Source organism: Colobus angolensis, unplaced genomic scaffold (assembly GCF_000951035.1).
Source record: "Colobus angolensis palliatus isolate OR3802 unplaced genomic scaffold, Cang.pa_1.0 Scaffold29, whole genome shotgun sequence".
Taxonomy (NCBI): domain Eukaryota; kingdom Metazoa; phylum Chordata; class Mammalia; order Primates; family Cercopithecidae; genus Colobus; species Colobus angolensis.
The window spans coordinates 5349684-5370433 of NW_012116154.1; the positions used below are offsets into that span (position 1 = coordinate 5349684).

Consider the following 20750-nt stretch of genomic DNA (forward strand, 5'->3'; position numbering starts at 1 on the left):
AGAAGTGCATTTGTATGCGTGTGTTTTTAAAGCAGGCCTGAAGAATCTCTGTGTAGTACTTAATTCATTGTTTCTTCTGCTTTCTTCTACTATCGAAAAAGATTGTTTTCCATGTCTATTGCCATAATTCAAATAAAATTTGTTTAAACAATTGCATTTAAAAAATAATTCACATTTACAATATAACTTGTTCCTTATTTATCTTAACATAAGTATCTAGAAGTTTCTCCTTGGAAGATGATGCTGGTTCTTAGACAGTAATTTCTTTAAAAAAAAAAAAACAAAACACAGATGGAGTATATTGACCAGGCTGGTCTCAAACTCTTGGCCTCAAGCAGTCCTCCCATCTCAGCCTCGCAAAGTGCTGGGATTACAGGCGTGAGCCACTGTGCCTAGCCCTCGTAGACAATAATCTCTAATTTGGAGGCTCCACAGTGAATTCAATTGTAGTCATCATATTGCACATCCTTTGACAGATGGGTGAACTCTAGGCATGAAAGTTTGGATTCAAGTTTTAAATCCTGATGCTACACTGAAATTCTCAGTTCGGAACCCACCATCCCAGGCTGGCACCATGTATCTACCAGCAGCCTTATTCATAATGAAGCGGCTCAGAAGGAGAATGGAGAAAGAAACTCTTGACATTAATACCACAGAACAAAAAGGAACAAACTACTGATACAAGCAACTGATCCATGCAGCAATGTAGCATAACATTTCTGATGAGTCTCAGAAACGTTATGCTAAGTGGAAGGAGCCAGAACTCAAAAGAATATCATGCCATTTATAAGAAATTCTAGAACTGGCAAAACTAATCTAAGGTGAAAAAAAATCAAAACAGTGGTTGCCTGGGAGAAGGGGTCGTGAGGACTGACTAGAAGAGGAATATAGGGCTACTTTCTGGTAGGATGAAAATTTTTTTTTTTTTTTTTTGAGACAGAGTCTCTGTCACCCAGGCTGGAGTGCAGTGGTGTGATCTTGGTTCACTGCAACCTCCGCTTCCCGGGTTTACACCATCCTCCTGCCTCAGCCTCCCTAGTAGCTGGGACTACAGGCCCCCGCCACCACACCTGGCTAATTTTTGTATTTTCAGTGGAGACGGGGTTTCACCGTGTTAAGCCAGGATGGTCTCGATCTCCTGACCTCCTGATCCACCCGGCTCGGCCTCCAAAGTGCTGGGATTACAGGCATGAGCCACCGCGTGCGGCAGGATGAAAATATTCTATATCTTGATAGTGGTTTGAGCTACCTGAATGTAGTAGCAGCTGTTAAAACTCAACAAATAGTACACTTAAGATTTGCATAACCTACCATATGTAAATTTCATCTCCCCCAAATTGGAAACAAACACTAAATTCTAGTTAATGATACGCATGCTAAAGTGTTTAGGGATGAAGGGTATTGATATCACTTAATTTGAAAGGCATGCAAAAATAAGGTGGACTAATAGATAGATATATGATAAACCAAATTAACAAAATGTTTACAACTGTAAAATCTGGATGGTAGGTATATGAGTGCTCACAGTATAATTCTTTCAACTTTTCTATATGTTTGAAATTTTTCATAATAAAATGTCACAAAAAAAAGAAAGAAAATATTATCTACTAGAAAACAGACCCAAGGGAAATCAGTAAGTAGTTACGTAGCATTAAATTTTGTTAAGCTCCTTAAAAAAAAAAAAAATTAAGATAAAGTACATAGATGTCAGACAAAGTGGCTCCACTACTCACTAGGTAACTGCTTGACTGCTCTTCCCCACTTCCTCATCTATAGTATTTTACCACCTACCTCCAAAAACCTGTAGAATGAATGGAGTCATTTACGTAAGGAATGAGAACTCTATCTGACACCTGGTAAACATTCACTAAGTGACAGCTGACTTCATACTAATTTTTGTACCACCTCTGTGAATACAGGTGGAAACGACAAGTTCACTGACTAAAACGTGACAGCCTCTAACTTAATGTATAAGTCTTGCCCAAACTGAACCCTGTTCTATAAGATCAAAAGACTCATTCAGGGTTTTTTCTATTTCGCAACTCCTCTGACAGTTACCCAGCACTATTCTTTTGGTCTTTGAAAAGCACATATGGCCTCCCTGCCGACCCTGAGCACTGAGAGGAGTGCTCGCTGTCCTCTGTCCACTTTTGAAGTCCTGTGGCCAGAGAAGTTCTTTGTCAAAGTCATGATCCTACCACGGTCTAGGTCACATCTTCCCACATTTTCAAAAGCTTTAGAAATTTTTAGGTGCAACAAGAAGGTAATGAAATCCATGTGGCTAAACTGATAGCAGAAAACATGCAAAGGATCTATCAGTGAACCTCAAGACTGTGCCTAACGGGTCTATAAAGCAGTTGCTGCTCTGAGAAGCCCACTCCTCAGAGCCCATGAGAGTGTCCAGCCTGGAGTACACCCACCTCATCGGGGGATTAGGGCAGCTTCTTTATAGACGAAGACACGAGCCTTCTGGGTCATGATGTTTAGAAACCCCTAGAAAAAGTGTTGCACAGACGCCAGTTCTGCTTGTAAGGCTCAGTCACTTCTACACTGAACTCTTATACTTTGGGGAGGGGGACATTAAACACATTTCTCTATTGGATGATCTATGCTCAAACCATAAAAATATTATCCTGGTCCATAAAAATGAGTCTGCAGTTAGGTCAAAACTTTCCATTCACCACAAATGCTCAAAATGTTCAGTAAAAGAAGACTTTCTATCCACCGTAAATGCTTCATTCCCCTTTCTAGCAGTTATAAATTACTCCAAAATCATCAATTTTCTGTTGGAACACGTCAGACTGACTCAGATAAAAGATAGTCGGAACAGGGAAAAAAAATCAGTGGCACAAGAGGGGAAAAAGGGAGTGGAAAAGAGAAAAGAAACAGGTGAAAAAAGAACTCGAGAATTAACTAAAAACTTAGACTGTGTGGTCCATCCAAAAGTGAACAGGAGAGACACAGAACTTGAATGCTATCTTAAGGGTACAGGCTGGGAAGGGAGGAATGGCTACAAATCAAGACCAAAAGTCAAAAATAAAAAAAACACAGGTCATATACTCATGTTAGAGTCACTGCTAAAGGACTCCATGGCTGGCCAATGAGATTAGAAACCATGGCTGACACTGTACACCAGCCCAAGGGTTCAGGGAAGGCATGTGTTTGCCTAAGCCTCTCCTAAAGAGGAGATTTGCTAAGTGTACACCCCATGAAAACTGCACACTTGGTTTAGGGTCCAGACGCAAAGGCTGCCATGGGACAGGGCACACCACTGAGCACAGAAGTGTCTTTGGAACACGCATGTGGGGAATGTTCAAAAAGAAAAGGGGACACACTTTTGGGAAACTCAGAAACTTGTACAACCTTCACTGATTTTTCCCTAGATTTTTGGCCAACAAGTAACTTTAGCAAACATAAAGCGTGTATGTTTTGAAGCTATTAATGGTTCATTACGAATGGACTCACATGGAGTCCAAAAGACAAAGAAAACGGTCTGTGGTACCACATAACATAGGGACTCCCAAACGGGAAGACCTTCCAAGGGAGAGATCTGCAGAGAGCCTCAGCTTCTACCTTGAGACCCCACAAGGAGAAAAGTTAAATAATGCTGTAGACAGTGGAGGAGGGGAGGGAGACTCTGTATTTTCATCATGCAAAATGGAATTAATCCAAGTTCTAACCTTGAGCACATAAGTCAGGCTTGCCAACACTGTATCTGATTTGTGACCTAGCATTTGTATCACAAAGGATGTTCAGGTACTTTTTGTAATTCCAAAAGCAGCCATGCAATGTCCGCCCAGGCTTACAGAGAAGAAAGGCGAGGTGACAGACCAGCTCCCAGCAAGCCAAGCAGCTCATCTTGGTGGCATCCACTCTTACACTCAATTCTTGCTGCTCTAAGTCAGTCCTCTTATTAGAGCAACTGTTCCAGCTCTGCTATGGTGCAGACAGAAACTTTTCCTATCTTCTCAAGCATGCATAATCTAACACCCCCAAATTCCCCCTCTATGTGCAACAAAGGAAAATAAAACAGAGAGAGAAAAAGAGGTATCAGAGTTTCAGAAAAGCCTCAAAACGCTGTGTACACAGAGACTTGGCAACAATTACAAGAGACAAAAATGCCATACCTGCTTCATCTCCCCAATATGGATGTGTTCTTTCTGTTTCTCTTCATATAAACATCTCAGAAAAGAAATAATCAATTCATTCTCTCGCTGCTCATTTCTTGGTCTCAATTTCTTTAAAACAAAAATCAGAAACAGGATTTTTAATGGTCAACAACATTGCTAAGCCGTCTCTTTTTAAACGCTAACAGCTTCCATTCACTAAACTAGTGCTTTTACTCAGTCATCTCACTAGGGGGCACCAATGGTCCTAAAAGTAGAGGTAATTTTTAAAAAGGAACAGTGGAGCCAGAGGGTCAGATTCAGCTTGTGATCTCTGCTGTCCTCCTATCTAAAATGAATCCTTAGTATCAGATACAGACAGAGTCAAAATGTTTAACAAATAAATAGTTTTTAAAACATGGGGAAAAACACAAAATCCATGTAAATACCCAGAGGTCAGGGACCATAATGACCAAACATTGACAAACCCTTAGGGAACGGGCAAGGAAAACAGCAACGGGATTCAGTGTCATAATTTCCTATGTCGAATGTGTTCACCGTGAAGCACTCTGTGGAATCCCCATGGGGCAAGTCCTTCCATACAAGATTTCATGGCATGGACTACATTTCTTTCTTCTTTCTTAAAAAAAAAATTCTCTCTACACCTTTTAACTTTTAGACAGGGTCGTGGCACAGCACACTGGACCAAAGTCTGGACATGTAGGTTCTGGCTGCTGCCTAGAAGTGTGACCGAAGCCAAGCCCCTTAATCCTAGCTTCCCTGTCTGCTGAAGTGAGGATGGTGCGCAGTGCATTTTTTACAAGTCCACCTAATTTAATGTATTATTTTATCTGTATATAAACAAAGTAAAATGAATTGCTTTGGGATACACAAAGTTTTTAGTCTATAAATTTTGAAAATACATCTTTTTTTATATTGACAAATATCCATTGCCCGTTCCTCCTCTCTCCCTACTCCAAACTTCCAGCCTGTTCTTTAAAACAAATTCAGTGACATAAATGGATCAACTACACAAGGATCTGAGTCTGGGTCAACACCTCTCTTGGTCACTTCTTCCCCAGATAACTAAGAAAGCGACTTTACCCTGCACGTCTAACCCAGACTTTCTGACAGTCCTTTCTTAAAGAAACCCAGTCCTTTCTTAATGAAAAAGATAAAAGGTAAGTTGTTCTTGTCACGTAAGGAAAAGATAGTTAATGATTAGAAGGGTTTGTTTCCATCGAGGACTTCCTGTTCTTTCAGATTTCGGACTGAGATATTAAATATTTTAAAGGTTAAAGCAGACACTCTCTACCTGGACTCCAGGCCATGAACCTCAATATTATAAAATTTTACAAGTTACATGCAACAAGAGGATTTCTCTAGAGAAAGTGGGCATTAGATTCTCAAAAAGGAAAGTGGCAGTAATGCCACAATCCCAACTTCACACTGCTAGATCAAAGAGTTATGGATACACTAAGTCCAAATGTCCACAAAACAACAAGAACTCCCATTTGTGGTTGGTGGGGATGCAAAACAGTACAGCCACTTTGGAAAACAGGCCGGCAGTTTCTTGTAAAACTAAACACATTCTGACCACATGACCCAGTAACTGTACTCCTTGGTGTTTACCCAAATGAGCTGAAAACTTATATTCACACAAAAACCTACAATCTCATGTTTACAGCATCTTTATTCACAATTATCAAAACTTGGAAGCAACTAAGATGGGCATCAATTGGCTAATGTAAAGAAACTGTAGTGCATCCATAAAGCTCAATATTATTCAGCAATGAGAAATGAGCTATCAAGTCATAAAGAGACATGGAAGAACCTTAAGTGCATATTGCTAAGCAAAAATAGCCAGTCTGAAAAGGCTACTGTGTGATTCCAACCACATGACATGCTGGAAAAGGCAAAACTATGGAGAGAGCAAAATGATCAAGGATTAGTAAGGAGGTGGGAGAATAGGCAGAGCACGGGGATTTTTAGGGCAGTGAAACTATTCTGTATGATACCATGATGGGCACATGACATTAAGCATCTGTCACAACCTACAGAATATAGAACACCAACAGTGAACCCAAATGTAAGCCATGAACTTTAGTTAATATTAATGTACAAATACTGGCTCATCAATTATAATGAATGAACACTCAGTAATGCAAGATATGTTAAAAATCGGAGAAACTGTGGGGTGGGGGACAGTGAAAGCTAATATGGAAACTCTGTACTTTTCACCCAATTTTCCTGTAAACGTAAAACTGCTCTAAAAAAAATTAAGTCTATTTGGAAAAAAAGGTCCAGGGAAGCAAACAGGAATTATGAGAGGCCTCTGAGCAGGTACAGGCGCCTGACAGTTGGCCCACTCTTTCTTCTCCTGTGTCTTTAATTAAACCTTCCAGCTATCCCCACAAGAAAATGTATATTGTGCTTGGAGAAATTCTTCATCATCATCTATTTCAAAATATTTTAAAAAGCTAATCATATAGTAGAGGAGAAGTATTAATGTATTTTTTCCCTCAAAATACACTTTAAAAAACTATTCAAATAGGAAGGAAATTAGACCACAACTAGGAACAGTATACTACCACAGTTGTTTTTCATTAAAAACTGATTAAGAATCAGAGACTGCATCATGGAACTTGTTAAACATCATAGAGAAGTCACTAAAGCAGAGAAATAAACGTTTATGGTGTTATACACGATCAAGAAACAAATCTTTCCTTAACGTAATTCTGAAATACAATTAGTGAGGTGTCCTCTCCCTAAAATCTCACATGCAACACTTCACCATCCTCAATAGTGGCAAATCATTATTATTATTTTTTTTTTTTTTGAGACAGAGTCTCGCTCTGTCACCTAGGCTAAATGAAGTGCAGTGGTGCAATCTCGGCTCACTGCAAGCTCCACCTCCCAGGTTCATGCCATTTTCCTGCCTCAGCCTCCCGAGTAGCTGGGACGACAGGTGCCCGCCACCACCCCCCGTCTAATTTTTTGTATTTTTAGTAGAGATGGGGTTTCATCTACTACAGGATGGTCTCGATCTCCTGACCTCATGATCCACCCACCTTGGCCTCCCAAAGTGCTGGGATTACAGGCATGAGCCACCGCGCCCGGGCAAATCATTATTTCTTAAAGGTGATTTAACTTTATGAACATTCATTAGTCAGAGAGACAAGTCTTAGGAAAATAATGGGGAATCAAATTGGGTAACATCACTTTGCCATCAAAAATTACTTGCTTGTTCAAAATTAAACTATGGTGTCAGAAGTCAGGATGATGGTTACCTTGAGGCAGACACAAAACAGGCATATGAGGCAATGGAAATGCCCCATTTCTTTCTTTTTTGGGGTAGACAGAGTCTCGCTCTTTCCCCCAGGCTGGAGTGCAGTGGCACAATCTTAGCTCACTGCAACCTCCGCCTCCCAAGTTCAAGCGATTGTCATGCCTCAGCCTCCCAAGTAACTGAGACTACAGGCACGCACCACCATGCCTAGCTAATTTTTGTATTTGCAGTAGAGACAGGGTTTCGCCATGTTGGCCAGGCTGGTCTTGAACTCTTGACCTCGGGTGACCCACCCGCCTTGGCCTCCCAAAGTGCTGGGATTACAGGTGTGAATCAGAAATGCTCCATTTCTTAATCTTGACACTGGCTGCACAGTTGTATTTACCTTATAAAAATTCACTGAATTACACATCTTTGATTTGTGTGCTTTTCTATCTGTATGTTATACTTCAATTTATAAAAGAATATTACAAAACAATTAATTGCTGTTAAAAGTAACAAAACTAAGTTAGTTACATGTTTCTTAACCTATAAGAGGCTTATAAATTATCATAAAGGAAATTCAGAAATAAACTGCCAGCTGGGCAAGGGGGCATGTACCTGTAGTCCCAGCTACTGAGGAAACTGAGGTAGGAGGATTGCTTGAGCCCAGGAGTTCGCACCTGAAAGGTGCTCTGATCACACCCTAGAATAACCACTGCACTCCAGCCTGGGTAACATAGTGAGCCCCTTTGTCTTACAAAACAATTAATAAATAAATCAATAAATATCCAACACTGATTAATGCATCCCAGAATGTTGAGAAAGCCCATGGTCTCCTAAGGGAACTACTTAAAGAGACAACACTCACGTGGACACTACAGTCTACCTACCATCTTTCAAAAAATTATAATCACATTTTCTAAGAAATCATTTTAAAATCATGGAAAATCCAACTAACCTGATATATATTCTTCAGAAAGTAAAAAGAGTCTCTTCTGACCATTAACCTTTAACTTGTGAAGTCATGTCACTTAATGAGTTATCAATGTCTATTGAGTACAAATCCACTTGATTTATCTAGTCAGTATTTAATTAAGTCATTCCCTGAAACACACTTATATAGATTAGGAGAATTAGACTTTGAGATATTTTATTTACTAGCCCCACGTTGGCTTCACAGCAATTCTTATCCTGAGATGATCAATTTGGATTCAATATATTCACCCAGTAACAGAGCATCATGGGGTCATCCTCACATATGCCTAGCTAGGTATGTTTGAAATGAAACATTTCAGAAAGTTCATAAATAAAAAGACAACTTTGCAGTGTGGTTTGCCCACATGACTGTCTGGCACCAAGTTCTCAGAGTGCTCAAAATCAGCTTGTTTACAGCAGAGATAATCTCCAGCATCATTTACACAGTTATCAGTGATTTCTTTATAGCTGTTAGAGTTCCATTTTTTTAATTAAATATTCATTTACATGATCCTTGAATATGGTATGTTTTAATAACTAAGTAATCATGTACCATTAATTTCAATGGTAATTACATTTCCGTTATGAAAATTTGCACGTGGAGGACTTTTTCAGAAACAAATTCCCCTGCAGGAAAGACTAAACAAAGGAAAATATTTACCATTCTATTTATAAGAAGACTCCGGAAACTGCAAAGTCACCTTTTTCCTTACAACCTTTTTGAAATGTATTATTTTCAAGCACAGTAGCCAGCACTGCTGTCTAAAACGAAACCAATGACTTGGTTTATAAAATGTTTTATAAAACCAAAAATGGTCATTGAGGACATAACTCAACAAGACCATCTAACAAGCCTCTAGAACAAGATTCATGGGCAAATCTGTATCACTCAAGGAACAGTCACACTCACAGTGATGAAAGACAAGGCGAGAGCTGGCTTTTCAAAGTTGGTGAACAATACAACTTCCCTTTGGTGTCTGGAGCAACTAAACAATTACAGAGACCTCTAGAACAACACAAAGGGGCCTCAGGATATTAACTGAATGCTCTTTCTTTAAAAGCAAACCTTAGTCATAACCTACTCTGTTCTGAAGTGTCTTTGCCATGATGTACTCAGTGCCTAAAAGCCTGCATGAGTCACAGAGAATCTTGGAATCATGCCCATTAGGAACATCTTATTGCTGCGGAAGAATATTTTGTGTATTACCTCTACTGATTCATCACACTGTTTTAGGGAGAGCTACATGGTGCTGTCTAGACAAAAAAGAAAACCCACATTATGAAAGGGAAGTTCTTCTTCTATGCTTGCTAGGAAGATGGTTTCGTGGCTGGGCGCGGTGGCTCACACCTGTAATCCCAGCACTTTGAGAGGCCGAGGCGGGCAGATCACGAGGTCAGGAGATCGAGACCATCCTGGCTAACACGGTGAAACCCCATCTCCACTAAAAATACAAAAAATTAGCCGAGCATGGTGGCAGGTGCCCATAGTCCCAGCTACTCGGGAGGCTGAGGCAGTAGAATGGCATGAACCCAGGAGGCGGAGCTTGCAGTGAGCCAAGATTATGCGACTGCGCTCCGGCCTGGGCGACAGAGCAAGATTCAGTCTCAAAAAAAAAAGAAAAGAAAGATGGTTTCTTAAAGTGACTGGACAGCTCTAGAACAGTAAGCGAGCCAGCAGTAGATGAAAAAGGTCCCAGCTTGAATTGTAAATGCATTAACAATCAGAAGTGTATTGTCCCTTTTTGAATTCCAACTGCAAATCACATTATATTTGTCTAAGAGTATTGTGTACTTAGAACTCTAAAGATCTTTTAAGAAAAAACAAAGTAGCATGTCTCAAGTTGATTCAAAAGAAAACAAGAAAATGTAAAGACAAGTGAAAATTGTGAAAATTACCCTCTAGGCTATTTGAGACATGAAAAAACATCTTTCTATGCTCTCTTCCTACAGCACATGCCAATTCTACTGTAGAAGGAGAACAAGGGAATAAGACAAGACCTCTAACATGTAATTAAAATGAGAAAGATGGCCAGGCGTGGTGGCTCACGCCTGTAATCCCAGCACTTTGGGAGGCTGAGGAGGGCGGATCACAAGGTCAAGAGTTAAAGACCAGCCTGGCCAATATGGTGAAACCCCGTCTCTACTAAAAATATAAAAATTAGCAGAGTGTGGTTGTAGTAGGCGCCTGAAATCTCAGCTACTTGAAAAGCTGAGGCAGGAGAATCGCTTGAATCTGGGAAGCGGAGGTTGCAGTGAGCCAAGATTGCACCATTGCACTCTGGCTCTGGGTGACAGAGTGGGACTCTGCCTCAAAAAAAAAGAGAGAGAGAGACAATCCTTTCATTTTTTTACACTAACAGAAAGCAGATCGTGGATCCTAGTATAGTATTTTCCCAGTGAGGAGGGAAAAGCACTTAAACCCACCCAGTTGCTGTCTTGTTTTGTTTAATGGCTCCTCTATTTGCAGAACCTGCTGCCTGCCCCGCAAAAGGAGATATTTATTCTTTGTTTTGATATGCTTCCCTCCCTAAAAAAGTGCCAGGGAGCCATCGAAAATGGCCCTCGGCTAAAGCAGACATGAAATTTTGGATGACCTCATTAAAGATTCATAATGAACAGGCTACAGGCATGCCAGCACACACAGCATGGTCTCCCTGAGATACATTGCATCTAAATGCAAGGGCAAGAGCTAGCTTCCAAGTTTACTGCAGAAAGCTGATGAGCTTGAATTTTGTTTTGTTTTTGTAGGTTTGATATATTATCGGGTTCCAAGTAGATAGCATGACCTAAATTTATTTTCAAAAATGAAAAGAAAAAATGGTGTGGGGGGAAAGAAGGAACAATTCTGTTCAAGTTCATGTACCAAATGTTGTCTCATTCGACTGCCACACTTAGGGCTGAAATTCTAAGCAGGAAGGGGCGGGCAGAGGTTTCCCAGGGAACAGATGAGTGCATATGGTCCAGAGGCCAGACCTTCTGTCTCCCAGGCTAAGGCGCTTTCCATTTTATAATTTCCTCTCTCTTATTCTAACATTTGTTTAAGGAAGAAGCTTGCCTGTTTCAGTTAGTTTTACTATCTAAGCTAAGGCCTGATGGGAATCTGCAATTCTGACCTGGACCCTCTATGGGACTGTGAAAGCTTAAGCCAAGCATGTCCAACATGTGGCCCAGGACAGCTCTCAATGTAGTCCAACACAAATTCATAAACGCTTTTAAAACATTATGAGATGTTGGGCCTGGTGCGGTGGCTCACATCTGTAATCCCAGCACTTCGGGAGGCCAAGGCAGGTGGATCACGAGGTCAGGAATTCAAGACCAGCCTGACCAACATGGTGAAAGCCTGTCTCTACTAAAAACACAAAAATTAGCCAGGCGTGGTGGCACGCCTGTAGTCCCAGCTACTCAGGAAGCTGATGCAGGAGAATCACTTGAACCTGGGAGGCGGAGATCGCCGTGAGCCCAGATTGTGCCATTGCACTCCAGCCTGGGCAACAGAGCAAGACTCTGTCAAACAAACAAATAAACAAACACCATTGATATTTTTTTCTTTTTGTGATTTTTTTTTTTTTTTTTTTAAGCTCATCAGCTATTGTTAGTGTCTTTTATGTGTGGTCCAGGACAATCCTTCTTCTTCCAATGTGGCCCAGGGAAGCCAAAAGACTGGACACCCCAGAAACCAAGACGAACTCAAGGCACCTTACCCCAGTCTGGGACAACACTATTTTGCTATTTTGTACACATTGCAGTTCCCAGGTAAGCTGCCTGCCTTTTCTTTCCTTCTAGAAATTAGTAACTGTACTGTACCTGAACCTCTTCAAAAATAGTCGCCTGCTCCTGATTGGTTAATGTTGTCAGGTGCTTTTGCAGTTCTAGTTTTGTTTTGGAAGAATTCATTCCTAGTAAGAGAAAAAAAAGAGGCATGAAAAAACTCTACGCAAAAGTTGTGAGATAGGGAGTTAACCTCTTCCACACACATCCCTTTCACATTCTCTTCCACTTCAGACTTTCAAGGTTTTATGGAAAAAAAAAATTTTTTTTTTTTTTTTTTGACATGGAATCCCACTCTGTCACCCAGGCTGGATTGCAGTGGTGCAATCACGGCTCACTGAAGCCTCGACCTCCCAGGCTCAAGCAATCCTTCCACTTCAGCCTCCCCAGTACCTGGGACTACAGGTACATGCCACCATGCCCGGCTAATTTTTGTATTTTTAGTAGAGATGAGGTTTCGCCATGTTACCCAGGCTGGTCTCGAACTCCTGAGCTCAAGCAATACGCCCACCTCAGCCTCCTAAAGTGCTGGGATTACAGGTGTGAGCCACTATGCTTGGCGTGGAAATTTTCATCGAAAATAGTCTTGCTGTTATCTTTGTCATCATCTTCTAAATGAGCTCTGATGCGCTGGACACTGTATAACAGGCATTAAGCTTGCACCATTTAATTCTCAAAACAATCTGATGAAGAGGATGCTATTACCCCCAGTTTACAGCTAAGAACACTAAGACCCAGAGAGCTTACGTCATTTCCACAGACCACTAATTTGGACTCTACTTCAGGATTGTGTGGCTTCAAATTACTTTCTCCCTGTTAAAACACCTCCCATAATCAGAAACTTCTCCTCAGAAAATGATAAATTCTTGTGTTGATATGTAAACCTGACAACTTTTTCTTAGGGAAAAACAACTCCTATTCTGTTGGAAAACTGACGCACATTTCTCTTGCATGCCAGGTTCCCATCACAGAAAACTGATGCATGTGGCTCACAATTTTTCTTACACCACCACATGCTTGCTTATTAATAACTTAATGAACATTACAGTTAATTAATGTTACAAAGGGTTTGGAGTCAAAGTTATAAAAATAAAGTCATTACATAATTTTAGTACCTATTAGAACCTGATATTTCAAGAAGTTCCTTCCCCACACAAATACGGCTCAGAGCCCGCACTGCCTTTTCTCGGTGTCCAGAGATAAACGTCACACATGATGAGAAGGTTGATAATGAAAGAATATGCTGACCCAACTGCCATGAAAAGAAAAAAACTGCACAGGTTATTTTTCTTCCAAGAGCAGCTCTCACCTCACCCACCTGGCACTGTCTTCTCATCCCACCAGGGTGGCCCTGAGGCAGAGGCTTGACCAAGGCTCTGGGCTGGAGAACAGTGTGCACAGCACCTACTTCACTACGGATGGCCGGGAGGGAAATCTGCTGGGCCAGGGGCTTGTCTGTAAGGACTTGGAAACCATGCCTTCATTTTACAGATGGTTTTGCTGATGCCCAGAGAAGCCAGGCGACTTGTGAAAGGCCAGGAAGCCCATCAGCAGCCAAGTCTGCCCAAAGCCACGGCTCCTCCCCTCCCACGGCAGCTGAGGCAGAGCCCACAACCTCTCAGTAGAGTGGGACTGTGGCAGAGGTGGCTGCCCTATCACACTGTTACAGCCATCTCTGCTTCCAGAAAGACATTCTTTTTCCCCTTTTTTTAACTCAAGAAAACCCTGAGGCCACCATAGAAATAATATTTAAGTGACTGCCAAGCCATTTCACTTAACACTTTATGTGCATTATTTCATTTCACCCTAAAATGAATACTAGAAATGGGCCTTTTTTTTTTTTTAAAGTAATCCCAATGCCCACTGAAGAAACTTGAGGCACATCGAAGTCAAGTATTTTGTCAAAGGTCATCAGCTAAGTTGCCTCCAGCAACCAAACCCTTAACTGCTCCACTGCCCTCCCTGACTTGCAGAGCCAAGTCGCCTGACACTCAGGTGGCTGCAATACAAGAGTAAGCTCAGAGGTGGGTTAAAGTGCAGGAAGGACGGTGCCGCCTTCGTCAAAGTGCAATGCAGTCACTCTTTCAGCAAGCTGTCAGGTCACACGAAGCTAGGGAAATAGACAAGGCTTTACTGTATCAACTACTTAAATGCTGACACAAAACAGAGTTAAGATTTATGAATCAAATAAGCGCTAAGTCATCATGCACTAAAAATCTCCCCCACATATGGAGGACATCTCTGACAGTCAAAGTATCATATTTTGGAAAAATGATACTGTTTCATGAAACAATCAGATATGGGGAATAAACGAATAAATGCCAAGGCCTAAGACAAGTTAGACTAACTCAACACTCTGCCAATCTCAGGTGAAATCACGAAATGCAGCCTAGTCATCGCTTCGGCAGCTGTGAAGCAATTCTCTGAGCAGTTTCACCCTGTCTGCAGGATGCGTAACTCATGAGGTCCTTCCAACCCCATCTCTAAACAGCCGGCCCACCTAGGTGCGAGCTCCTCCCCCAGGGATTCTCACACAGCTAGCGCCTCTGGGTGGTTTCTGTACACCCACTGAAAGCACCCTTCAGTTCCACACTGAACGCCATCTCCTCAGAGAGGCCCAGGTGATGCCAAAATGGCTTATGGAGGGGAATGGGAAGCAAGGACTGAAGCAGAAAAAGGTAACCAGCACCAAGGGAGTTTCCAAACTACAACCCCTCCTGGCTCCTCTGGTCAGTGAGGCCGCCTCCCTGGCGGTGCAGAAACGGCCCTTGTTAGAGGGAGCGGTGATGAATGACTGTGTTTTACTGAAGGAAAATTTGCTCTGAGAGCAAAAGAAAATCTCAGTTCAACTAATTTTTTTAATGAAAGCATAATTCAGTCTAGTAATTCCCAAAATGCTCCTCTTTTAAAATAAGCAAAATACTATATAAATACCACTGAGTTGTATATGGTTCAAACACAGAACTGGGTAGAGCTGCACTTCTGATGTGCTGCATGTTAGAGCAGAGTGCAGCGTAATCAACATGAACAGCGTTGCTGATTCTATTCTGTAGATTCTGGGGGATGACTTGACTACACTTACTAAGAAAACACACTCTTTAAGTCTTTGTGTGGCCACATCTAGTGAGTCCTCTCCACAGTTTTACAGAGTTATTGATCAGACCATATAACTTCCTGCTAGAACTACTCTTACACCAATATACAATGAGTTTTAATAAGCCACTTCATTCTACTTATTAGGAATACAACAACAAAAAGCAAGGAACCGTAAAACTGTTTATGTAATAACTAGCACTTCTTCTAATAATGTGCCCTCTACACTTTTAGAAATGAGTTCCATCATGTAGGTAAAACATACCCCCACCAGACTTCTAATTGTACTATTTAAGAATGTTCTGGCGTTAGTCGAGTTTTGTGCCTTGGTTGGATTTTATCAGGTGAAAGATGGATCAAATGATTAATTCCAAAACAACGGCGGCAAAATCTACCCTGATCAAACTTTTGAGCTGTAACTTTCTGAAAGCTAAGCCAGACCAACGAAAGATTTATCAAGGGGAGCGCTGGAAGCATTCCAGTTCCTGCAGATCGTGATCTGCTTTATCTTCAAGGCCAAAGTCATTGCTGGCTTTTTAATAAGCTCTTAAGGGGCATTTCTGTCATCGTTTACCTTATCTTGACAACCACTAAGGAAAGAGTTAGTGATCCTCTTGGTTGGGAACTCTCGTTAAAGCAAACGTTTTCTTGTTCCCAGATATATTTTGTGTAATGTCAGCAAATAGTAACAACATGGAAAACACAGTTGAATATATTAATCATGTTTTTTCATTTTAAAGAGCACTGTAATGCCACAAATGACCCTTCCCAGACCTTAAGATGTCAACTGTTAATTTATCTTATTTAAAAAGGGAAACCAGAAACCACTTCACATCTATCTGGACGGCTTTCATCAAAAACAAAACAAAACAAAAACAGAAAGTAGCAAATTTTGGCGAGGACGTAAAAGAACTGGGGTCCTTACCCATTGCCAGTGGGATTCTAAAATGGTGTGGCCACTGTGAAACAATACGGCAGTTCCTCAAAAAAATTAAACATAAAATTACCACATACCCTAGCAGTTTCATTTCTGGATATATATCCAAAAGAATTGAAAGCAGGAACTTCAACAGGTATTTGCACATCAGCATTCACAGCAGCATTATTCATATGATAGGCAAAAGGTGGAAGGACCCCAAATGCCCATGGACGAGTAAATGGATCAACAAAACGTGCTACACGCTTTTGGAATGGAATACTATTCAGCCTTAAAAAGGCATGAAATTCAGACAACGCTACAGTACACATGAATCTGGAAAACATTACGCTAAGTGAAATAAACCAGAAACAAGAAGATAAATATTTTATGACTTTGCTTATATGAAGTTACCTAGAAACAGAACGGATGTTGCCAGAGTTTGAGAAGGAGCAGAGCTGGCATTTAATGAGTTTCAGTTCTGGAAGATGAAAAAGTTCTGGAGAGGCTGGTGGTGAGGACCGCATAACAATGTGAATGGACTTAATGCCACTGAAGGGTACGCTTACAAAAAGGTTACAATGGTAAATTTTGTGTTACATATATTTTTACTACAATTTTTTTAAAAAGGAAAATTGGATCTCAATAGCAATGTTGTCTTTACAAAATTATAGCTTATAATAAACATTCCATTTTTTTTTTTTTTTTTGAGACATCTCGCTCTGTCACCTAGGCTGGGAGTGCAGTGGTACAATCTCAGCACACTGCAACCTCCGTCTCCTGGGCTCAAACGATTCTCCTGCCTCAGCCTCCCAAGTAGCTGGAATTACAGGCACACGCCACCATGCCCAGCTAATTTCTGTATTTTCAGTAGAGATGGGGTTTCACCATGTTGCCCAGGCTGGTCTTGAACTCCTGACCTCAGGTGATCCACCCGCCTCGGCCTCCCAAAGTGCAGGGATTACAGGTGTATAATAAACATTCTCCAAACATGAGAAATGATCAAATTTTTGTTTTCTTTTCACAATAACATGGGTTGTTTAAATCATGTGACCTCAAGTCCCAAAAAAAATTTTAGAAATCCTCCCATAAACAGAACAAAAACACAAAACCAAGAACAGAGAGGTGAAAACTCCCTCACCTTCCAGACGCCCTCAGATAAACATATTACCACTCCCTTTCACTGTCACCTGGTTCTGTCCTCTCCCCTGGCCCCTCCCTGCAGTCCCAGAGACAGAGACTCTCACTTCCTGCCTCAGGTGGACTCCCCACACTTGTTCAAAAGGAACCCCCTCCGTTCCATTCAGATTCATTTGGCCCCTCCCGCCCCTTGGGCTCTGAATTCACTCAAACCTCTCCAGTTCTGTAAAAGGCAAAGTTAGCTGCAATCCCCAGGTCTTCCCCCAGTATGGCCTTCTCCTAGAAATGCTTGGTGGCAGGTAACAGGGCTTTACCACCTGGGGTGAATCATGGGCTCACGATACACTAGTTTATTCCTAGACATCTCTAATCCTCAATTTACTTATCTGCAATATGTGCAAAATAAATAGTCCCTTTTCCTCCCACAAATGTGGTGAGGATTAAATAGATAACAGAAAGCACCTACTATATTTCCTGGCAGATCTTATTCAATACACATTAGCTACAAATCATAACATTTATTACAGTTTCTCCCTAAGCCAGGTTTCTGGAAGTACTGTTCAATACTAATAGTCCTGTTTCTTTTATTTCTTCCCATTTGCTCCTCAACTGCAACCTGTTTTGTGCTACCTCGTCTCCAGTCAAACTGTACTAGCAGCTGTTACTAATGACCTTGTAATGGAGAAACCGGTACAAGTTCCTTAGTTTTTATCTTTCTAGATATCTCTGCAGTGGCCAGTATGACTAACCACAAACACAATCTTGATAAACACTAGGCAACTGGTTTGGTAACCTGTTTCCCTAACTCCTCCTCCACCTTCAGAATACCCTGGAGGGAGATGGCAGAAGGGGGTTCTGGGTTCTTATCTTTGTATCACCAGCATCCAGCACAATTCCTGACACACAGAAGACACCCACTGCACGCTGAGAGTCCACCTACAATCACTGTGACTAACACAAGCCTCTGTTAGGCAGAATCTTCCAACAGATGAGTATCACCTAAAGTTCTCCAGGAACCTTTAACTCCCACTGTGTTCACGCTGGAAAAGGTCCCCTACTCACCCTCTATCCTCTCGCAGAGCTTGTGCAGGCCCTGCAGGGGGCAGCCCTCGCACAGCTGGGCTGGCGCCTTAGCCGTCTGCTGCACTGCGGCCACCGTGAAAGCCTGTTTCAGGGTCATCATAATTTCGTCAACCTAATCCAAGAGAAGAGAAGTTGTAGCCACCAAAAAGTCAACTTGAAATTAGCTGGGCTGAGATGTCAGATAATCTATGGAAAAGACTTTTTAAGCTTTTAAGAGTTTTCTGTACTACTCTTCACAGTTTGACAGATAATAATTGGAATAACAGCTAGGATTACAGTCTGAAAATACTACAAGGATGCTCAAAGCAGGTAAGGTAAATGATATGGTTTGGCTGTGTCCCCACCTAAATCTCATCTTGAATTGTAGCTCCCATAATTCCCACGTGTCATGGGAGGGACCCAGTGGGAGGTATTTGAATCATGGGGGTGGGTCTTTCCTGTGCTGTTCTCGTGATAGTGAATAAATCTCACGAGATCTGATGGTTTTATAAAGGGCAGCTCCCCTGCACAGACTCTCTTGCCTGCTGCCATGTAAGACGTGCCTTTGCTCCTCCTTCACCTTCCACAATGATTGTGAGGCCTCCCCGGCCATGCAGAACTGTGTCCATTAAACCTCTTTCCTTTATAAATTACCCAGTTATTGGGTATGTCTTTATTAGCAGTGTGAGAACAGACTCATACAGTAAAAACTAAAAATACAAACTACTGAGAAAAAAGGCAAACTCCTTTGATCAGATGTCTAAAATGACACTGTAAAATGCTAGACCAGAGGGTGACACTCAGCAAGTTCTTCTGAAATAAAAAATATAAAATGCACACCCAATTAAGCTTCAGATGTGTATTAGCTACTTACTAAATAGTCATAAGTAAATAACTAAAGACAAATAATGATATGTCAATGACTATCTGGTTTTCCTAAGGACAGAAAAATCAGTGGAGCTAAAATTCCTTGTAAAGAAGGTTCCAAGGTAAGAATTGCTTGTCCTCTTCTCACCAGAGCCTCATTTGTGCACTGAAACACGTAACAGACAAAATGAAAGCCGCCACCTCCAGAAGACTCCCGGCAGATAAATCCGAAGTGGTCCACATGTCTGATGCCCTGTCCAAGGGAGAGAATGAGATGTTCAGGTGTATCCAGAAGACGCACCATCATCAGAAATGCACCTCAAGATTTACACAGCCCAATTTTATTTTATTTTACTTTTTATTATTTTTTTGAGATGGAGTTTCACTCTTTTTGCCCAGGCTTGTGTACAATGGTGCAATCTCAGCTCACTGCAACCTCTGCCTCCAGGGTTCAAGTGATTCTCATGCCTCAGCCTCAGAGTAGCTGGGATTACAGGCGCCCACCACCACACCCAGCTAATTTTTGTATTTTTAGTAGATATGGTGTTTCATCATGTTGGTCTCGAACTCCTGACCTCAGGTGATCCACCCGCCTCAACCTCCCAAAGTGCTGGGATTACAGGCGTGAGCCACTGCGCCTGGCCTAGAGAGCACACTTTTAAAGAGCACTAGAAAATTACTATTTTCTCTGATATTTTAAAATTTCAAAAAGTCTAAAAACATCTCAAATAAAGTTGGTTTACTAGAATGTTCCTTTGATTACCCCCACAACAATAAGAGAACTAAGATCTGAAAATTCAAGTTTTCGTGTTCATTTTAGTATTCAATTGTTGTTTCGTTTGAGACGTAGGTATTAAAGAATAAAAATCACTAAAAAAATCAAAGGCAGACCAGAGATTCATGAAGAAACACAACTATGCACACACACACATGTATGTGCATGCATGCACACACACCCAAAGGTTAAAAAAAGATTTAAAATATATTTGTACTCCTAAAATAAATAGGTAAATATTGAAGTGAACTGGAATAAAGAAAGAGTGAAAAATTATATGCATGCAGAGTAGAGGAGCTTTTAAACATATTAGGCCAAGGCTCTACCATAGAATCATAAGAGCTATTTTTAATAAATATTAATATGTAAACATGTTTTAAAATCATCAGCTATCAGAGGCACCTTAATACAGATAAAACATCTGCCATAAATATTAATACATCAATGTATTCTGAAAGCATCAGCACGCAGAGATGTGCGTGCTGATAGCTTAATGTTCAGGTAATCATATAAACTTGTAAGCGACACTCTTTTGGAAATTATAAAGCTATCACACAAAAATGTAAACATTTAACATTAATATTCAACAGAAACAGCAGCAAATCAGGATAAAAACTCTATGGGTAATCTTATTTTCAGGCCAAATATTTTCCAGTAAATGAGCAATCATCGACATGCTTTGCCATCTCAATTAATATTCTCCAATAGCAAGTTAAGCATAAGCTAGAGGCTACAACTTAAGGAAATATGATTTAGAAAAGCTTTTTGTCAGTGGTT

At 41.0% G+C, this 20750-nt stretch overlaps 1 protein-coding gene across 3 annotated transcripts in view; it reads right to left on the bottom strand.

The window, feature by feature from the left end:
• The window catches only part of TBC1D1 (TBC1 (tre-2/USP6, BUB2, cdc16) domain family, member 1), a 249133-nt gene that overhangs the window by 99713 nt on the left and 128670 nt on the right, over positions 1-20750 (bottom strand). For all 3 annotated transcript variants that reach the window (XM_011949126.1, XM_011949127.1, XM_011949125.1), the window contains exons 5-8: positions 19347-19451; positions 18332-18464; positions 12157-12248; positions 4128-4238 (exon numbers count right to left, since the gene is read on the bottom strand). In XM_011949126.1, the coding sequence (XP_011804516.1) occupies positions 4128-4238; positions 12157-12248; positions 18332-18464; positions 19347-19451 (441 nt within the window). The remainder of the gene's footprint in view (positions 1-4127; positions 4239-12156; positions 12249-18331; positions 18465-19346; positions 19452-20750) is intronic.